General features: G+C 38.4%; 2 protein-coding genes and 1 pseudogene across 3 annotated transcripts; all 3 read right to left on the bottom strand.

The window, feature by feature from the left end:
* Positions 1-372: 372 nt before the first annotated feature.
* On the bottom strand, positions 373-1,635 carry LOC110163530 (claudin-4-like; annotated as a pseudogene).
* Positions 1,636-2,425: 790 nt separating this feature from the next.
* LOC110163548 (claudin-4-like) lies at positions 2,426-6,182 on the bottom strand. 2 transcript variants are annotated; one of them, XM_055166856.1, is made up of 2 exons: positions 5,383-6,182; positions 2,426-3,176 (listed from the first exon to the last, which is right to left on the bottom strand). In XM_055166856.1, the coding sequence occupies exons 1-2, from the start codon at positions 5,866-5,868 to the stop codon at positions 2,505-2,507; spliced, it is 1,158 nt and encodes a 385-aa protein (XP_055022831.1). In that variant the 5' UTR covers positions 5,869-6,182; the 3' UTR covers positions 2,426-2,504. The 2 variants fall into 2 exon arrangements, with proteins under 2 accessions (XP_055022831.1, XP_020784179.1); XM_020928520.2 differs by lacking the exon at positions 2,426-3,176 and having other exon boundaries at positions 4,927-6,142.
* A 603-nt stretch (positions 6,183-6,785) lies between these two features.
* On the bottom strand, positions 6,786-14,293 carry LOC110163531 (uncharacterized). Its single transcript, XM_020928490.2, has 2 exons — positions 13,643-14,293; positions 6,786-8,054 (listed from the first exon to the last, which is right to left on the bottom strand). The coding sequence occupies exons 1-2, from the start codon at positions 14,274-14,276 to the stop codon at positions 7,225-7,227; spliced, it is 1,464 nt and encodes a 487-aa protein (XP_020784149.2). The 5' UTR covers positions 14,277-14,293; the 3' UTR covers positions 6,786-7,224.
* Positions 14,294-14,539: the final 246 nt, after the last annotated feature.

Below are 14,539 nucleotides of genomic sequence, written 5' to 3'. Positions count from 1 at the left end.
GGTATTTGTGGAAAACTGAGAGCTTTATCTGGGTGGAGGAGGGAAATCCTAGTGTTTGCTCTGCCATGGTTTCAAAACAATCTCTCTGTTCGAGTTTGTAGTTGGACAAAGCTCCTTCTGTGCTGCCTGTTTATAAGTCACTGCTTATATTACTCCAGCTGGTTAAAGAGAAATTACTGTCAGTAATGAATTTGGGCTGCCACAAAAAATAATACAGCATATCTGTCTGTCTATCTATGAATGTATTAAAACTAATTAATAACAATTGTATTCATTTAATATATTTTATTTTAAATCACAGTTCTTTGAAAAACTACAAAACACTACATTGCATAACTTCCACACATAGTATAAGCATTTTATACTAAACATCAGCACTGCACAAACTGTCCATGATGGGATTAAGAAAAGTATAAATTATGTCTGTTGATTTTTCAGTCTTGTTTGAAGCTTTGTTGCTTTTCATTTACAACGTATTCACATTTTATATCTCAGATAGACTAACAATGATATGATCAACACTGACAAAGCATTACATTCCATATATCCAGTTCCTCATACATAGTTCTTGATGGCATAGCTGCTTTGTGTGGTGGGTGCTCCTGGACAGTGTGTATCTAGTGGAGGGGAACTTGGCTCTCTGAGGTGAGCAAGTAATGCATAGTATAAGTCCCCCTACAAAAAGCAGGCCAGATGTTACAAAGCCACAGTAAATTGCTGCCCCCAACTCTTTTTTGAGCACTTCCGGGACACGTGGATTGTAGAAGTCATTGATGATTGAATTGGCAGTCCATGCCACAGCTACAACAGTGGTAAGAGATGACAGACAGAAAATGAATCCCGAACTTATCACCACTCTCTGTTTTGCCCTCGGATGGCTCAGACAGTTAGTGCAGCGGGCGCCCAATAGAAATATAAGGAAACCCAGGCAACCCAGGAATAGACTGATGCAGATGAGGCCCCGGGCTGCTTGTAAGTCTGGAGACAAATCTAAGATGGCATCATAGAGCTTACACTGCAGCTGTCCGGTGTATTCGCTCACACAGGTCATCCATAGCCCCTCCCAAAACACCTGCATGACCACCAGGTGTGTTCCAATGAAAGCAGTCACCTTCCACATGGGTAAGGCGCATATCAGGATGATCCCCGCCACGCCTGCCATAGACACACTGATGCCCAGCTCCTGCATACCCCCCATGGGACTTTACGACAGCTGTAATCTGCAATAAACACAAATGGAACATTCAGTTACAGAAGGACAACAATGAATAATAATGCATTAGATTCATAAAGTGCCTTTTAAGACACCCAGTGCGGTGCACCCATAATACAGTGTATTACTGAAGTAGCAGTTATATTTATGAGTTCCTTTAATTGATTGGGTTCCAGTGTTATATACCAATGTCATTCCATTAAGTAAATGTCTTAAATAGACAAAACAGCTTAAACAGCTTACTGAACAGTTCAGTTTCGCGTATAGTTTCCAGTAAGTGACGTCATAATTCTTGCATTGAATGCCTGCCACCACTGGGAGGCACTATAGCTGTAGTTTTATCTGTGAGAAACTGACGACATCGCATCAGGCAAATGGTTCTCCATTGGTTTCTGTTAAAATTTTCCGATAGTCTGACAGAAAGGTATTTGAAAATAAAATGATGAGTCAAATGCCAGACTAAATACTGGAGGTACATTCATTTATCTTGCAGCTGAACTCACATATGTCTTCTTTGTCTTTTCAAAATAATAACTTTAACTAAAATAATAACTTTAAAAGACAACAGCAACTCATGCACCAATTAAGACCCAATTTTAGCATTTAAGATCCAATATCTTATTAAGTATTAATAAGGAAAAACAGCTACTTTAAGAGCACAAAACACTGACACTTGTTTTGGTTGTCTGTTGTATTTTCTACTGACTATTTAGCGATCAAACACAATTTAAACCTAAGGACAGTTTTGATTTAATGCATCAGTTACAGAGTGAATATGAGTCACTGCTTTGTTCCCTAGACAGAGATGTGTTACAGTAACTTGCCCAACAGGTTTACTTGAAGCTTGACTTACAAACAGCAGAGACTTCATTTCACTGTAAACAAGTTATAAAAAGTAGGTTACAAACCCCATGGTAGGCAAAGCATCAATAAAACTGAAAGTACATTTAAAAATAAGTCCATCCCCTTAAAAAAACATATAACATACAGTACATAGATAGCATGGCACAACTCCTACAACCCAGCTTTTAAGTTATAGGAACCATCTTACTTCATTTCTTATTATTTATTTATTTACAAACTATTATTTATAGTTATAAAAAGATTTTTTTTAAAGTATCTCAATTTGTCAGTGCTAATACTGTAGCTGTAAATCTACATATTTTTTCACATAATTGCTAGACAGGTATTCTTAAAGCAAGAGTCTGTTTCCTTCATTCCTTATCAGGAGTCATCTTTACAGGAGCAACTTATTTTTTCTTTAGACGTCTTCAGCAGTTACATTGAAAACTCAGATATAGGTCTTTGTTGGAGTGAGTGATCTGACAGAGTTTATCCTACTCTGTCCTGCTGTTGACTTGTTCAGCAGATATTTCACAGATGGGGCTTGATCATTGTCGCTCTTGGAGCAGTTTGCACATAGAAGAGCTCCTCCAAGAACCAAAAGTCCTCCTGCTCCCCAGCCAATATATAACGATGCTCCGAGCTCTCTCCTCTGCGCATCCACCACCACGGGGTTGTAGAAGTCCCTTATGATCATACTTGCTGTCCAGGAAACAGGAATGAGACAAAGAATTCCACTGATGATCAATATCACGCCAGCTGCAACAGTAGCCCTGGATTTTGCCCTTTCCTCTGGGATAAAGTTGGTACATTTACCCCCAACAAAGGCAATTAGAAGACCCACAATGCCTGTTATAATAGAGACCACAACCAAGGCTCGAGCTCCTTGGAGGTCAGTACCCAGAGCAAGCATGGAATCATACACTTTGCACTGCATCTGTCCTGTGCTTTGGACCACGCAGCTCATCCAGATGCCCTCCCAGATGGTCTGAGATGTCACAATGTTGTTGCCAATGAAAGCTGTTACTCGCCACATAGGAATTCCACACACAACAATCACTCCAATCCAGCCAAAAAGACCCAAAATGGCACCCAGCAACTGCATTCCCATCGAAGCCATCTCTGCAAAGTGAAGTTTTGAAGTTGTGCTCGAAAGCAAAGACAGGTCTATATGAGGTATTGAGATGCAGAAAGAATGGGAGGCGTGAAAGCAAAGTAATAAGAATACATTAGAATACCTGCCATGCCAGATTCTTTGTGCTCCAGAACAATAAAAGATGGAGTCCAAACTCTTTGACTAAGATTGAGTTCCATGGGTTTTTGTGCATAGTCTCCTGAGATTAGAAGATTATAATACAGTTCACTGGAAAGAAATAATAGCATTTAGAAAGGTCCTGTGTTATGCTACATAGATTCTTGTGAGTTTTAAGTCATGTTAGAATGCTGTTGCCTCATCAAAAACATGAGCTGTGTTTTGTTTCATTCACACATGTTTGAGTAACCCTGTATTATTGGACTGTCTACATCTCCAAATCTTCAAATTCTCTGTTCCACCTTGTGATGTCATGTAGTGGTAGTTTTCAAGTCAACAGCTACTTTTTACCTTTTGTTTAGTAAAGATAGGCAATTCCAGGGTTGAAATGATTTAAATGGTCTTGTAAAAGTGTATGGAGTTTAAAAAACACAGCCTAGCCCATGACATGAGGTGGAACAGAGTGTTTTCTATTTGAAAGAAGAATTCAGCCTAAATATGCAGGGTTTCTGTGATAAATATTTGTGAATGAAACAAAACACAATGATGAGGAAACAATATTATAACATAGATCAAAAAATTGCATAATATAGGTCCTTTAAATTTAAAAGCATTGTGAAATGAAAAAACAGTCCTCTGCATGTGGCCACTTTTAGCCTATTTTATTTTTAACCTTTGATGTCAGTACTGGGGTTGTTGTTAATCATTTATTGTTTGGTTATTTTATAGAGTTTTACATGAAATACAGGAAGCAACTGATATTATGTTCATGGAAAGTACATGATATGTGATGGACAGTGTTTGAGTCTGCATATTAGGATATTAAAGACAGGTGATATTCTAGGTAATTCTAGGAATTTTTACCCTCATATTGTTTTGACATAGCAGAGTGAAATGCTGATATGCAGTATTGTGTTCTGCAGACTTGACCATCGATTTGCCTTAGTGTTCTAATTTGCTGCAGATTTTTATACTACAGGGCAAGCTGTTCTAATTTGGTTTGGTTTAATGACAGTGGAATGTGATACTGGCTGAGGGTGTGTCTGTCATGTGCTGATGCTCTGTCACTGAAACGATTTGCCGACTGATACTTATCAATTACCAGGGGTAACTGAGATAGTTCTCAAAAGATATACAATACATATATTATGTATTTGTTATTCTCGTTAGAATGGAGTGTATCCATGTACCTGTGTGTGTTTTGTCTGTTTCAAAACATCTTCAATTTGATGGCAAATTAAATTGGAAATGTGACTTGTTATGACACATTATTTAACTGAGCTTTTCTGCACCAAACATTCTCATCTGCGGTGGCTGGAACCTTTTCTACACCTGAAAACTTTCAGCAGCCACTGTTTCACTGAGACCAGTGCTCTGTCAAACCTGCTGAGCTGGTTTGTCTGCCTTGAAAGTGCATAGCAATCAATTCATTGTTTTTACAGGCTTGTACTTTTTCTTATTCCTTCCCACATGCTTAAGAATTACTTGTCTTGTTGATTTATTTTATTATTTATTTATTTACTTAATTTTATTATTAATTGCCTAAACTAAGGGGGGAAACAATGTGTTTTCACATTAGAACTCCCCATTAAAATGATCAGTTCAAAGAGTATTTAAAATAAAAGCAGTGTTTTTATTAACTAAGAGTAATACTAATTACAATACAGTAAATATACATCAGTTTGAATAATAATGTACAAATTCTCATTTTAGTGACAGCACATCTAATCTCCATATACAAAAACAACATATAAAACTGCTCTCTATAAGTCCATCCTCAAACTGCTACCGGAAGAACACTCCATTTTTAGCAGCAAAACTTCAAGACCACAAGATTTTGACCATGAATAAATGGGTTCAATCAATGACTTGGTTTTCACCATATAAAAGCTTAAAAATAAGTTAGTCCTTGTGGAGAGGCCTGCTCTTAGACATAGGCCCGGCTGTCTGTAGACCTGGCTCCTGAATACTTGACTGGGTACTCAGGGGCGTCATTGCGGTGAGGACAGGAGCTGCAAAGGAGAGCCCCTCCCAGCAGCAGCAGAGCAGCTGTGCCCCAGCCTATGTAGAGGGCAGCCCCTAGCTCCCTCCTCTGAGCGTTGGTCATGATGGGGTTGTAGAAGTCACGGATGATGGTGTTGGCGGACCAGCAGACGGGAATCAGGACCAGCACTCCAGCCACAATGAACACAATCCCAGCAGCAATGGCCACTCGAGCTTTGGCTCTTTCGTCCTCCACAAAGTTGGTGCACTTTCCTCCAGCAATGCCCAGTAAGACTCCGAAAGCAGCAACAATGATGGCAATGACAATAAGAGCTCGGGCAGCCTGCAGGTCCTGGGGCAGTGCCAGCAGAGAGTCGTAGATTTTACACTGCATCTGCCCTGTGCTCTGCATCACACAGTTCATCCAGAGGCCCTCCCAGATCACTTGTGCAGTCACAATGTTGGCCCCAATGAAGGCAGTCACCTTCCACATGGGGAGAGCACACACAATGATGGTTCCCAAGAAGCCTATGATGGCCAGGGCAAAGCCCAGCATCTGACGTCCCATTGACACCATACTGGTCCTGGTGGAAGATCCTTAGTGACTGAGTAAAACAAAGAAGTTAAGTGTTGCTCGGATGCCTAGACGAATGAATTCTTGACTTTGAGTGCGTCTTTATTAAAGGTGGAGTTAGAAAGCCCATCCCTCTGACCTGAAACCTGCAACGACTGAATGACCAAGCTGCCAGACAAGATTCTTCACATGATTTGACAAAATGCAGTTTCGATGAGATGCGCATCACTCAGCATGGCTATGGATATGTAAATGATGCTCATAAAGAGCCTTACAGTCCTTGCTCAAATGCTTACTTTTGATTGGACAGTTGCCAGGAGGCCCAGTCCTAGCTCAAGTTTCATGAAAAAATAAAATATTGATCTAAAAGTAAAACTACGATTGGCCAATGAGGGATATTGTTAATGTTTGAAACACAGTTTCTAATAACTATCCTGTATCCAAAGCTTACATTTTAAGTCAAACAATCTCACTTTGAAACTTGCAAATGCTTGTGTTACTCAAATTAAATTTTAAGTCAGTCAAAATGTATATAATAATTTACCTTTTTTCATAATTTCCAATCCTATTATCCTGCTATCCCATTATTTCAACATTTTTGTTTACTAATTTATTATTTATTTACGAACTTTTAATGCATTGCTTACATGCACAAGACAATTTGTAATTTTCTAAAGGGAAAATGGCTCAGTGGCTCAGCTCATCTCCTCACTCACTCACTCTTGCACTTTTCGAAAGCATGTTTTATTGTGAATATTTTCCTCCCCTTCTTTCTAAATGAAAATAAAAATGCATGTTCATGCATGTAAAAAATAAATAAATAAAACAAAACCATCTTTAAAATTAATAATTTTTAGCCAGAGGCTTGCCTTAAATGCAGATAATAATTTTAAATTTTAGTTGCACACTCGCTGAAGCAGTACAATATAATACATTTTATTACATGTTTTTGTACAGCATGTAAAATGATAAACTAAAAAAATCATCAGTATATACAAAAGATGCGCAATACAGAGATTATATACAACTTTGGATTTTATAGTAAAAACTTTAATTTAATTACATGAGTACTGCAGTGCTATTAAGTAATTACTGAACAGGGAATTTCCAGAAGGAGAAATTACTATTTTAGGTATTTCTGTTTCTGTTATACTTTCCCTATTTACAGTGCAAATATCTGATTTATTCTGGCTACAAAATATTCTTGGTTACACAAAAAGAGAGGTTTTTAACATTTTCCTTCTTTTCTTCTAGAAAAAAAAATGATTACAAAAGATGGTCTTTTTCACAGTAATACAGCCTCTGACCATGCCGGTCATGTACACAAAAAGTCCCTTAAAAGTCTTTCATAGTTCATTTTTAGATGTACTGTCCACCAGAGTAAGCTGAGGGTGCTGCATAGGGCTTACTGGGCACATAAGATCCACTGTATGGCTGGCTCACTGGAGTGTAGACTGGCCTGTACCCTCCCTGGTTTGGTGGCGCTGTGTATGGGTATACTCCAGGTTGTGGTGGGTAACCCGGGTAACCATAGAATGACCTTTGAGGAGGACATGAAGTTGTGAGGATGATTCCCCCAATAAGAAGAAAAGCTGCAGAAGCCCAGCCAATGTAAATAGATGCTCCAATCTCCCTCTTCTGTGTTTCTATGGTCAGAGGATTTTGATAGTCCGTGATGGTATAGGCAGCTGACCAGCACACAGGGATCAAATCCAAAACAGCAGCTAAGATTATGAGGCAACCTGATATAATGACAACGTTAGCCATGGACGCTTCCTTCTTCAAACAGCTCGTACATTTGGCACCGAGGAATGAAATCATGAATCCAATGAATCCAACCACCAAGGAGATGATTATGAGAGCTCGTGCTGCTTGAAGGTCTCTGCTCATTTTCATCAGGGATTCGTTGAGCTTGCACTGCATCTGTCCAGTACTCTGCATCACACAGTTCATCCACAGGCCATCCCACACGATTTGCCCCGTCACAATGTTGGCCCCGATGTAAGAAGTCACCCTCCACATGGGCACCCCACAGGTTACAGACACCCCGACCAGGCCAATGAAGCTGAGGACTTGGCCTGCTACCTCCTTCCCTACTCTCCCCATCTTGGCTCTGTGTGTCTGGCTGGAGAGCTCAGAGCCAAAATAACACCCAGCTGGGGAGTTACTTGTTGTTTGTGAGTGTTGCACTACAGGATGTCCCCTGGTCTGACTAGTTACTCTGGACTGACAAGATTCTTGTTGTGTGAGTTGGAGGAGTGGCAGAGCTTTTAAACCAAATCGGTCTTTTTCTTGTGCAGATTGACAAGCACCATGCAATAATGAGAGGGATCTGAGGTCTGTATCAGGTTGAAAGACACTGAAACTAGTGGCCAATAGTCTGTTAATGAGTATCTACAGCTCTTGATCAATTGGTATATTTACTAGAGAACCATAATGATTAACATACATGTCAAAGTATTAAATGCAGTGTTCAAGATATCCACTGGCTTAAATGTCATAAATCAAAGCTGTCCTAAATAGCTCTAAATTGGTGAGATTATCTATTAGACTTGTAGAAAACTGCAGTCACAAAATACATTTGCTTTTAAAGTTACACCACTCATAGAAATTAAGTAAATATTAGGGCTTTAATTGACTAAAGAAATTCCTGGTCAGTTATACATATCCTGCCAGTCTATTAGTTGACTAAAAACGAATAGGAGCGGGGCAAAAACTTTTAATACAAAAAAAGAGATAGAGAGAGATAATTTATTGATGTAGGGAGAAATTCAAGTTTTGCTGCGCAAATTGTGGCAGTACAAGGAAACAAAGTAGTTATAATAATAACAATACTGCAATAATCTTGTACAGTTTTTTCCACTGGAATTCCCATGAGTCTCCTGTCCAAGTACTAACCAGGTACTGCCCTGCTTATCTTAAGAGGTCTGATGAGATCAGGCTTTAATAACACTTAATCTATTCATTATATTACAGAAACAAGCTTTGTGAATTATCCATAAAGTTGGATTTTTAGAACACATCCATAGTCTTTTTATGCAACCCAAGCTCCTAAAGATTCCTGACCTTGTAAAATATTCTACACTAGTAATTTTATTTAGAGCATTCAACAATTTACTACCAAGTAATCTACAAAGCCCGTTCAAAATGATAGAGAGAGATGATCATTTTTCAAATTTCTAATTTTAAATTGCCCAATGGTCGAACTATGCCTGTAAAAGTTTCTGTGTGTCTATATGTGGTGTAAAACTCTGGAACAGTCTGGATACACATCTCAAGCAATGCCAAAATATCCATAAATTCAAGCTGTTATATAAACATACGGTCTGGTCACAGTATATATAGAGAGGGTCTTAATATTAGAATAACACCGGCAGTGTTAGTAGTGCTGTTTTATGCTTGTTGTTTCCTTACCATTGCTGGTATGTGATGTCCATTAGCATTACTTGTATCTGCTGTCTGTTACCATTGTTGGTTTCCTTATGTATTGTTATGTTACCAAACTATAACAGTGACTCTTTGTTCGCACTTGTAAATAGTTCATATAGTTTAATGTAAAAAGTCTAAAAAATGTGAAAAAAAAGATCATTGTATTAAAGAGGAGGGGGTTGGGGTTAAATACATTTTCTTCTTCCCTCTCCTTTTTGGGCAAATTTTTTGTAGTTTTTTTGCTATGATTTCACTAATGCTACATGTTCCGTTGTAAATATATATATATATATATATATATATATATATATATATATATATATATATATATATATATATATATATATATATATATATATATATATATATATATATATATAGGGGTGTCAAATTATCGCGTTAATTGCGATTAATTAATTACAGTCATATTTAGCGCGTTATGTTTTTTAATCGCGTTAATCTCATTTTTAATCTCTAACTTTAGTGTTTCTGTATGCGAGTTGCTTTATTATAAAACCTGTTTTTATGTGTTGTTGGGACAACAGCACACACACACACACACACACACACAAACACATTTACACATTTTTTTATTTCGGTAATTCTACTCATTGCCGGAAACCCACAAAAAACGCGCGCAGTAACAGCGATGTAAACGTCACGTTAACGTTGGCGGCGTCAGGACGAGGTCGTAGAGCCAGTAGAACAGAGTCAGCAGTGCACAGGTAAAAACGCATTCGTGTCTTGGAAATTCTTCTCCCGACGTGAAATATAAAAGAAAATAACAAATATAATATCGCCTACAACTTAAATGTCACTGGTGAAAACAACCTGCATAGGCTCATGATGTCTGCACTACTGTCCTATAGTGACCTGCCACATGAGGGGACACGCACACAAACACACACACACAAACACACACAAACACACACCTTCATCATCGTCATTAACCTGAGAACGCGCGGACCACGTTTCCTTCTGTAGTTACTGTGTGGACACCGACGTGCTCCCGTGCGCCGCGTGTGGATCGTGTTTTCTCGCGTACGCTGAGTAAACCGCGCTTCCTCCTGTGCGCCTCTAAACCAGAACTAACACCAAGACTAAAACCAGGACTAACCCAGTCCAGGACTAAACCAGGACTAAACCAGAACTAAAACCAGAACTAAAACCAGGTCTAAACCAGGTCTAAACCAGGACTAAACCAGGACTAAACCAGAACTAAAACCAGAACTAAAACCAGGTCTAAACCAGGACTAAACCAGGACTAAACCAGGATTAAACCAGAACTAAAACCAGGTCTAAACCAGGACTAAACCAGAACTAACACCAGGACTAAAACAGGATTATCCATTCCAGGACTAAACTAGGATTAAAGCAGGTCTAAACCAGGACTAAAACAAGGATTAAAACCAGTGATCTCATATATAAAGCATTTCTCTATCAATAATATTTTTAATATGGTTAAGGAAAGACTGGACTTTTTATTGTCTTTAAGTAGACAAAAGTTATCATGTTCAGATTTCCTCGTCTTTGCTACTTTACAGCAAACAATTTCTTATTCATGGAGACTTGGGCTCAACAGACAATTTGGAGAGATTTGTTAAACAATAAATGACTTTATAAAGTCACTTTTTTAAAAATCTATATCAGTCTTTTGATCTGCCACAATAATGTAATAATGAATTTAAATGAAAATACCTCAAATTGAAGGCTTTTCTCAGCAATTTTTAGGTGAGATTAAAATGAGATTAATTAGATTAATTAATTACAGATCATAATTAATTAATCTCTCATTTTTTTTAATCGCATGACAGCACTAATATATATATATATATATATATATATATATATATATATATATATATATATATATATATATATATATATATATATATATATATATACACACATATATGTATGTATGTATGTATTCCCCTACAGATTAAGGTAGGAGTAATGTAATCTGAATACTTTGCATTGCTTGATATTGTCATGCTTTTTAAAACTACATGAATGTAGCAACCACATACTGCAAATTCTTGTCTGTTCTTTTCAAATTGGCTGTTGAGCCCAAGTCTCCATGAATAAGCAACTGTTTGCTGTAAAGTAGCAAAGACTAGGAAATCTTAACCTTAGATGTTTTGTCTGTTTAAAGACAATAAAAAGCCCAGTCTTTCCTTCTTTAAAATATTATTGATAGAGAAATGCTTTCTATATGAGATCACTGGTTTTAGTCCTGGTTTTAGTCCTGGTATTAGTCCTGGTTTTAGTCCTGGTTTAGTCCTGGTTTAGACCTGGTTTAGTCCTGGTCTAATCCTGGACTGGGTTAGCCCCGGTTTTAGTCCTGGTGTTAGTTCTGGTTTAGAGGCGCACAGGAGGGAGCGCGGTCTACTCAGCGTACATGAGAAAACACGGTCCACAGGCAGCGTGCAGGAGGACGTCGGTGTCGGCGCAGTATCTATGGTAGGAGAAGTGGTCCGCGCATTCTCAGGTTGATGACGATGATGAAGGTGTGTGTTTGTGTGTGTGTGTTTGTGTGCGCGTCCCCTCATGGGCCAGGTCACTACAGGACAGTAGTGCAGATATCATGAATTTATGCAGGTGTTTTTCACCAGTGCCAGTAGCGCCAGTTTGACATTTAAGTTGTAGGCGATTTTATATTTATTATTTTCTTTTATATCTCATGTCGGGAGAAGAATTTCCAAGACATGAATGCATTTTTACCTGTGGGCCCGGTCAAGCAGAAGTATACAGCGAGGCCAAAAATTCAAGTTAATGCATCTGATATAAAAATGTATTCAACAGATAGCATATGTACTCTAGTTTATGAAACTGTTTACCTTTTTTCTGTACCATTTTTGGTTCTAAAGTTACATACGTTTTAAACAGACCATGTATGCAATATGGAACAAAAATTATTTCCCAAATTTCAAAGACCTGCAAATCATGTTAATAAACTGATGTATTTCATCATATCTCGTGTTATTCGATCTTTGAACTGTTGATGAAGGTACATGATTTGAAATGTATTTAAAATGATAAAAATTAGCTTGGAAGGACTGACATATTTTATAGAAATAGTTACCTTTCATTTTGAAGTAATATTAAAGTATTCGGAAGAAAAAAGCTGAAAAATTATGCAAAATCATGCACCTTCTACTTGCTTGCACAATTTCCCCTCCGTTACTTTTCCCTTTCTTAATTAAAAATCTCATTACTCAAAAAGTAAGAGGTTTTTCAACCTAATCTTGTACCATATGGTAGAAAACTATATGAAGCAAATATTCAAACCAGTTTGTTAAGGATATGTAAGTGAGAACCGCTAGTTATCGCTGTTTATATTTATTGCCCAAAAAGTGCTGCATATTTCATTCCCTCCGTTACCGATTTTTTGTCAACAACTTGAGAGAATATCGCAGGTTTAACTTTACCCTGTTGGATTGTTAACTCTTTCCTACATTCTGATACCTTACTTATTTCAATAGTCCCTCTAGTTTCTGAATAAGAGCTATTTGAATGTAAAAAATCTGCCCCTGTTTCCCTCCGTTACTGCTTGATCGATCGGACCCCTGTGAACTGTTGGCTCTGTTCTACTGGCTCTTCGACCTCGTCCATTGTGTGACTGACGCCATGAAAGTTAACAAGACATTTACATCGCTCTTAGTGCCGCGTTCTGTTTGGGTTTCCGGCAATGAGTGGAATTACCGAATAAATAAATAAATAAATGAGATGTAGCACAAAATGTGAAAACAGGAAAATACTGCCTTGTAATCCATTTATTTCAGCAAAGTAACTGTAATCCAATTACCACTCACGTAACTCACTCACTAACTTGTCTATTCTGCTGTTGTCCCATATAAATCCTTTTAATCTCAATAAAATGATAAGTTGTTTTAACACTGTTAAACACAAACATGTAACATGATACTATTGACTGGTTTGATACAGGAAATTCAGCTCGTCTTCAGAAAAAGAATGCCATGCAGTTTGGTGAGAAAATAATTTATTTACAATAAAAGCACATTGTCTGAAAATGCTAAGAAGAAAAGTAGTGTATTAACTTTTAAGAAATAATTGTTTGAATGATGTAGTCCACAGCAACAGTAACAACATTGCACAGAAATGGAATGTTAAAATATTTATACTACGCCTTTAAAGTTTTACAATATACGGTGATGTACACTTTTAATAAAATAGCATGGTTTATATTTCCCTTGATTTAGAGTTTTCTACACAGTTCAAATTGGTCTTATTTAGGTAGCTGCTCCCTGCTTTCTTTCGAACAAGGATGAAGGCTACAACTCAAAAGAATAAAAATCAGCCAGGCCACTCCCCCATGCCTTATCCTACACATATTCCCTTTGTGAGGAGGCTGACTTGACAGGAGTGAATTTAGGGCCATAGTTGGGGTATTGTTCTTTGGGAGGGCAGTTCCAGCACATGAGTCCTCCTCCCATGAGCAGTAGGGCAGCAGCAGCCCAGCCGATGTACAGGGAGGCTCCAAGCTCATACCTCTGGGTCTCCAGCAGCATGGGATTGTAGAAGTTATGGACAATGGTGTTGGCAGTCCAGGATACAGGGATGAGACAGAGTAGCCCTGATACAATAAACAGGACTCCAGACAGGATGCATGTCTTGGCCTTGGCTCGCTCCTCTTCAATGCAGTTGGTGCATTTGGCACCTGCAATGCCCAGAATGACTCCCACTATCCCGGCCAGGATGGAGATGATGACCATAGCTCGAGCAGCCTGCAGGTCCTGGGGCAGTGCCAGCATGGAGTCATAAACCTTACACTGCATCTGCCCTGTGCTCTGCACCACACAGTTCATCCACATGCCCTGCCAGATGGTCTGAGCCGTAATGATGTTGGCCCCGATGAAAGCAGTTACCTTCCACATGGGCAGAGCACACACCACCACCACCATCAGCCACCCAATAACAGACATGCAGATGCCAATCATCTGAATCCCCTGGGATACCATCCTGCTGCCTTCTCCACACAGACCCCAAAAGAAGAAAAAAACAAAGAGCTGCCACTGACGGTGTATTTATAGAGTGTTGTGTGACAAGCAGTGCCAAAAACATGAGGGCAGCGTTTCTCAGCCTCCATTGGCCAAAAGCAGTTTACCAACAAACAGACCAACTGACCTTTAGTGCTGACTGTGCAATATACAGGCTCAAGGTTAGACCCAATGGCTAAACATTTAAAGATTTATTATTTATAGTGTATACATTTATTAAATTA

This window comes from Boleophthalmus pectinirostris, unplaced genomic scaffold (assembly GCF_026225935.1).
Source record: "Boleophthalmus pectinirostris isolate CB_2022bp ecotype Guang Dong unplaced genomic scaffold, ASM2622593v1 HiC_scaffold_9, whole genome shotgun sequence".
Lineage (NCBI taxonomy): Eukaryota > Metazoa > Chordata > Actinopteri > Gobiiformes > Gobiidae > Boleophthalmus > Boleophthalmus pectinirostris.
This window is presented reverse-complemented; position numbering and strand designations above follow the sequence as displayed.